The sequence below is a fragment of the Sinocyclocheilus rhinocerous genome, unplaced genomic scaffold (genome assembly GCF_001515625.1).
Source record: "Sinocyclocheilus rhinocerous isolate Xijiao unplaced genomic scaffold, SAMN03320098_v1.1 scaffold1243, whole genome shotgun sequence".
Taxonomy (NCBI): Eukaryota; Metazoa; Chordata; class Actinopteri; order Cypriniformes; family Cyprinidae; genus Sinocyclocheilus; species Sinocyclocheilus rhinocerous.
The window spans coordinates 181,975-188,252 of record NW_015626033.1 but is presented as its reverse complement, the minus strand read 5'-3'; the positions used below and the strand labels follow the sequence as shown (position 1 = coordinate 188,252).

General features: G+C 40.7%; 1 protein-coding gene across 1 annotated transcript; it reads right to left on the bottom strand.

Moving 5' to 3' along the window:
* Positions 1–903: 903 nt before the first annotated feature.
* Positions 904–2,517, bottom strand: LOC107708176 (potassium voltage-gated channel subfamily S member 3-like). The gene has a single exon (XM_016512349.1). It carries the CDS (start codon positions 2,442–2,444, stop codon positions 936–938), a length of 1,509 nt encoding a protein of 502 aa, XP_016367835.1. The 5' UTR covers positions 2,445–2,517; the 3' UTR covers positions 904–935.
* Positions 2,518–6,278: the final 3,761 nt, after the last annotated feature.

Here is a 6,278-nt window from a genome sequence, read left to right as displayed (position 1 = left end):
TCAATTATGGTACTCAAATTAATAGTCCACTTTCAAAAAATAATAACAAAAATTTTAGTCTGCTGACATTGTACAGCTTCAGAAGATTTAGAGAATAATGCACAACTCCTATGAACTACTCTCACGTTGTTTATTTACTTGTGTTTAAGCCCCTTATGGAGCCAGGCGTTTTTATAGTGGTCACTATAAACTGCATTATACTGAAAAGAGCTGTATCTTTTGTGTTTCACATCAAAATAACAGACTATAAGTTTCAAACGACATGAGGTTTTGTAGATAATAACATAATTTTCATTTTGGGGTCAACCATTTCTTTTAAGACCCTTCATCTCTCTACAGACCCATGCAGTGATTTCAGAACAAAGAGCAGAGACTTAAATCTACTGTACATCAACACTTTATTCAACTGTAACATCTCTTTCCTGCTTTCTTCTCTCCTTTCTCTTGTGGCCTCTCCTCTCTCTTGTTGAAATATGCATGCACTCTTTCCGTCCTTCCCTCTCTGATGGACACATTAGGGAGGATGGTGTACACCAACATGCCATCTGAAGTCCAGCATTTTAGATGCTGTCATTGCCTATAAAACATTTAAGCATAGTTCTTTTCCCACATGCACTGCAGAACGGCTTGTAATTAAATGAACAGCTTGTCCGAAGAATAAAAAAAAAAACAGTTGTCAATCAGTGCTGTTAATTGGGTATAGAGCATCAATGTTACTGCTAGCCTGTTGTATAGTTTCCAATAACAGGTTCTGATCCATAAATAATGGAAAGCTTGAGATATTTTCACCCTGAGAACTAAAGAGAAAAAGTGCTTTTGATTGAAGGTCCAGGAGTAGCTCAGTAAGAAACAAAAGCCTTGAGTCTTAGGGTCCTGTAGTGTTTCCTCAACATGTGCTGCAGATCTAATCAAGGATGTTTATCAGGAACCCTGATTTATGTTGCATTGTCAGCCTGTGGCATCCCAGTAGGGCAAACAATTTCAACATCCTGAATGCTGGAAGCATCAGTGACGTCTCCCTCGCTCCCTGCGCTACTCTTGGAGGACGTGCTGCAAACCAGAGAAGTCATCTTTTGTCCGTAGAGGTCTCCTATGTAAAGAAAAGGCATGCTGAGATTTGGCAGTTTTTCGTCCTCTGGTTGGAGCTGGTCGGACTCCACCAGGGCTTTCTGTCTCTGGTAGTACTTGGAGAACTTGTTGAAGATGATAGTGATGGGAAGGGCGACTACAAGCAGGCCGCAAATGATGCACAAGGTGCCGATGAGTTTCCCAGCCAGCGTGATGGGATACGTGTCGCCGTATCCCACCGTGGTCATGCTGATCGTCGCCCACCACCAGCCCACCGGTATGGTCTGCAGTTCTGACTCATCGTCCTCCCTCTCCACAAAATAGATGAGCACTGAGAAAATGGAGATTCCCACGGAAAGGAAGAGGATGAGGAGTCCGACCTCATGGTAGCTGTGACGGAGCGTCGCCCCAAGCGAACGCAGCCCGACCGAATGCCGCGCCAGTTTGAGGATGCGAAAGATACGCATGAGGCGCAGGATCTGCACGACCCTTCCCACGTTCGCAAGCTCCTCGCTTTCCGCAGCATCCATGGTTTCGAACGCCAACGTGGCGTAAAATGGAACAATAGAGGCGAAATCAATGATGTTTAGCACATTGCTTAGGAATTTGCGCAAACATGGTGTGACAGCTAATCGTAGGATGAACTCGATAGAAAACCAGAGGACGCAAATGTTCTCGAACACAGCCAACACCGGGTTCTCCACTTCTTTGTCATTAACGTCCACCTGCTGGAACTCAGGCATGCTATGAACGCACATGGCCACGATACTCATCAGTACCACACACAGTGAAAGCACCGCTATTATTTTCGCTGAGCACGAATATCCCGGGTTTTCCAGTCGCAGCCAGAGTTCCTTACGCTTCTCGGAGCACCAGGTGCCCTCAAACTTTTCCAGGTCTTTGTCAAACGCCGACAGCTCCTCCATAGATGAATCTAAGCTGTCCTGCAGCTGGTTCTGCAGGTCATCGTCGTATCCCCAGTCGTGATCTCCTGCGTACTCTTTCTGTTCTTGAAATCTGTTGCTGCAGCAAGCGTCCAGGTGAAGCTCCTTGATGCCCCAGTATTCCAACTCCTGGCTGAAGCTAAACACACACAACTCTTCCATCAGGTGGATCTTTCCGGTATGATAGAAATTGAGCACGTAGCGGAAAAAACATGGATTTCGGTCGAAATAATACTCGCATTCGGCTGCTGCATAGTCGTCGCAAAGCTGGAGAATAGCAGCCTCTGAGCTGCAGTAGAGAAGTTGGGCCAGTCGCGTGTGGGGGAAGCGTTGGAGGACCACTCGTTCCACTTGCTGCTTAAAGCCGCCGACGTTGAGGTTGATGAAGCTCTCCTCGGGGCCTTGGCGGTGCAGGACCTGCCCATACACCATGATGGATGCCAGAACATGAAGGAGTAAGTGGGACTGTTGGGCTAAGCAGTTTTGGAGAGACTCAGCTATGACTGCATGCCTATAATGGAGGAAAAGAAAAGCCTGATTAGCACTGACCTGTTGCTATCGAAATAACATAAATTCCTGCTCATCAAAAATATGTAATCTTTTTTTTTTTCAGTACTCCTTGCCATTATTCACTGTACTGTACTCAACTGTATGACAAGACAAAAACTTAATCAGATTTAAATATGCAGACAGAAAGACAGACAGCTAATCTATTATATACTGGGATAAAAGCATTCTGGAGCCCAAATCAGCCTTTATAGCTGCAAATGGATATTGATTTTGTACAGTGTCGTAAACAAAACATCAGTGATCATTATGAGCATTTTAACACTAACTCTGCCTTTCTTTCCCAGCAGTACTGCAGGGCACAAAGTCATGTCAAGATTTCAGGACATTCAGTGAACACTTGACAGTCCTGATGTGCAGTGCTTTTATAAAGTTTGAAAAATTGATATTTTTATTCTGAGATGATGAAACATTTACAATGGGGTCTAAAAGTCTGATACCACTAGTGAAAATAATTGTAGTTTGCTTTTTTTATTAAATAAGTAAAATAAAAAGAAATAAAAACTATCTTCAAAATCAAGTGAGAGGTTGAATTGAAAATGTAGAATTGTTTTGCATTAAAAAATATTAAATATTATAATAAAGTCAGCATATGTGTTTGATTTTCAGAAAGTATTTGGTGTCCCTCTTTTGCCTTAATGGCAGCAGCATGAACTCCACAAGTTTGTGTAAAACCCGATGATCACGTTCTCCAGCATGATTTGAGAAACATCCAAAGAGCATCTTGTAATTTAATGGAAACTGTCTGTACATAGTGACATACTTATTTGACTGGTGACCTATAAGTGGTGCAAAAACTTAAATATTTCTTCTTAAATGTCATATAATTTCCTTTTTCTTTTTTCATGTATTATTTCAAGCTTTGATTAAGATTTTCAACCCCAGATTTTCAATACGGTTCAGACTTTTACACCTGTGTATGTAATAATTCAATTTGCAATACATAAAACGTAAATAAGATTTGATAGCAACAAAAGTAACTATAGAAAAACGACATTCCCACTAGACCTCAAAACGCCAAACTGTTAAATTTGGGTACATCAAATTTCTATATGACATATTTGAGTTTCTGCAAGGTGTGTGTAAGTCCGCGCGTTCTGCCTGATGGAACTCCAGCACCAAGGACAGCACCGAAGTTAAATTCAAAAGCAACACTGCGTAACTCAAACTACACAGAAGCAAAATGTCACAGTTTACCTGTTTTCCTTTCTTTTCTGACGGCATCAGTGCACTACAAAAACGTTCGGTGTGGATATTGCCATCTTCCAGCGCCTTCCTTGGTAGAGTCGAGCCCGGCGTGCGCTCGTTCGCAGTGTTTGCCCCATGTCCCGCAGCAGACTGTGTCGGGTGGGACACTTGGCAGACTGTGTGCCGCTAACGCACTCGCGGTGCCTCGGGGCAGCTGTGCGTCCGTGCGTCACTGGCCCGTGGCAACTGAAACGCGCTTGCGCTTTGCGTTACAGGACGCGCCTCCACATGCTCCACGGAGGAACAATGATTGAGTGAAAAAGAATCGGAGGACAGAGAGGTGAAATCAGGGCTAGACACCGACACTTTGACCACCCGTGAAGGCCAGTTAAAGGATTAGAAAACTAATAAAAGAGTGAGATTACAGATCCCTCGAGTTACGAGGTCGGATGGATTTTGTGAAAAAGAAAAAGAAATGAAAAGAAAAGAAAAGGCATATAAGCCTACTTAAAAGTTTGAGGGAAAAGAATCGTCGCTGCTTTTATGAGCATCAAGTGTGTAATTTTAATAAATTGTTTCAGGACGGGCGTATATCAAGCATCGACGTAGGCTACTGCAGTTACGTTAAGGAGTGTCAAGTTATTATACCAAGTAAACAGCGAGTGGTTTGTCAACACGTTCACTTTCTTGAGTGAAAGTATTTCTCCCTGGCGCAGCACCTGTCGCACGTGCAGAGAGGAATTGACAGATGATGCCCTCTAGAGGCCGTCAAGAGTACGCCGTTTTAATGTTACTCTTTAAAGCAGTGGTCGCCAACCCGTCAATCGCGATAACAGTAAAATAACGAAAATAACAGTAAAATAAGTACAAAAATGCATTACATTTCTGGGGTTATATTAATGTATCACTGAAGGGAACTGTCTTGAGAAAAGTTTCGATGGCAATGGCATTTTCTTCTCTTCCGTATAAAGCGCGGCTCTGCTTTGTTTACAGCGGTAACCAAGGAAACGCTATTGCGGTCGGTTCATAAGCAGTGTTGCCAGGTCCGCGGTTTTCCTGCGGGATTGGGCTAACGTTACTTTTAACGCTGTTGCCGCGGGCTGTTGTTCATGTCCGCGGGTTGAAGCGACCCCAATAACGTGATATTTAGTCCCTTGGAATGCGAATTTTGCTGAAAGATCCTGTCTAGAGAGTGCGTCTCATTCAGACCTGATGTTTTTGTTTCGCGCAGATGTTTTATGTAGCAAATAAATAAATAACACCTAAAGTCAGACCATTCTTTTTTTGTTTTAAATCCTGAAATTAATCTAAATCAAATCAAAAACAACTGCCCGTGCAGATCGTGATTAAAATGCAGTGGTTGCCTCTAATTTCAAATGGCTAGATATTTTTGTTTGAAGCCAGTTTGTTTGTTATAAAGCAAATAGCCAATAAATAAATTTGCTTAAATATCAGTAGAAGAATCAGCCAATTTGCTAGTTAAAAAAAAAAAAAGAAAGAAAGCAAAGAAAATCTAAATTCTGAATCAGCTATGATCGGCGCATCACTAATTAAAATACTATGTAAAAGGCCTCAAATTTGAAGTACAATCTGGGATGTCTTTTTCTATCAATTCTTCAATAGGTAGATCTTGTCTTTCATAAAGGCCGAGGTCAGGGATCTTGGGCCTAAAAAGGTCGGTGACCACTGCTTTAAAGTATGTATTTTTAAATATGTTGTTCACCCTAAAAAAGAAAACCGTAAAGAAAAAACTATTCTACTCTTGTCCAATAAAGAACAATGCTGTCACTTATGCTCAGCGAAAACACTATAAATGTATTTTGAGATAGTGAATTGGTGGGTTTTTGTTAAATATGAGCCAAAATCATCACAATTAAAAGAACCAAAGACTTAAACTACTTCAGTCTGTGTGCATTGAAATTTAATACACAAGTTTCACAATTTGAGTTGAATTACTGAAATAAATGAACTTTTCCACGACATTCTAATTTATTGAGATGCACCTGTATGCAACAAGTAACTAATACATTCTGTCAGAAGCGTCAGTTCTCCAGAGCGACTGTAGAGAGCAGCATTGCGTGACATACGACAGATACTTTCTCTAAAGTTTCACTGGACAGGTGCCTAAAATTAAATATGTAAATTCTCAATTCAAATCAGAACTGACAAAAGTGAACAGCAACGTCTGAGAGATTTGAGACATTTTTTAGTCTTTTTGTGAATATAGGAACATTTATTTTAAAATAACAGAATACACTGAAACCATTTCTTTCTTTTTTTACTAAAAAACGTCACAAATACACACATACAGTTATTAGCCAGATGATTTATTCCTAATTTTGCGAAGAGTTAAACAATGTTTAACTAATTTTTATTTAAATTGTCAAATTGAGTGGAATGTGATGATTCACATAAGAATGTCTTCACTGTTTTGTGCAGAATTTTCTTAGATAAAGTAAAATAATGTAATTATATACATAAGTACATGAAAATGCCATATATATAAAAAAT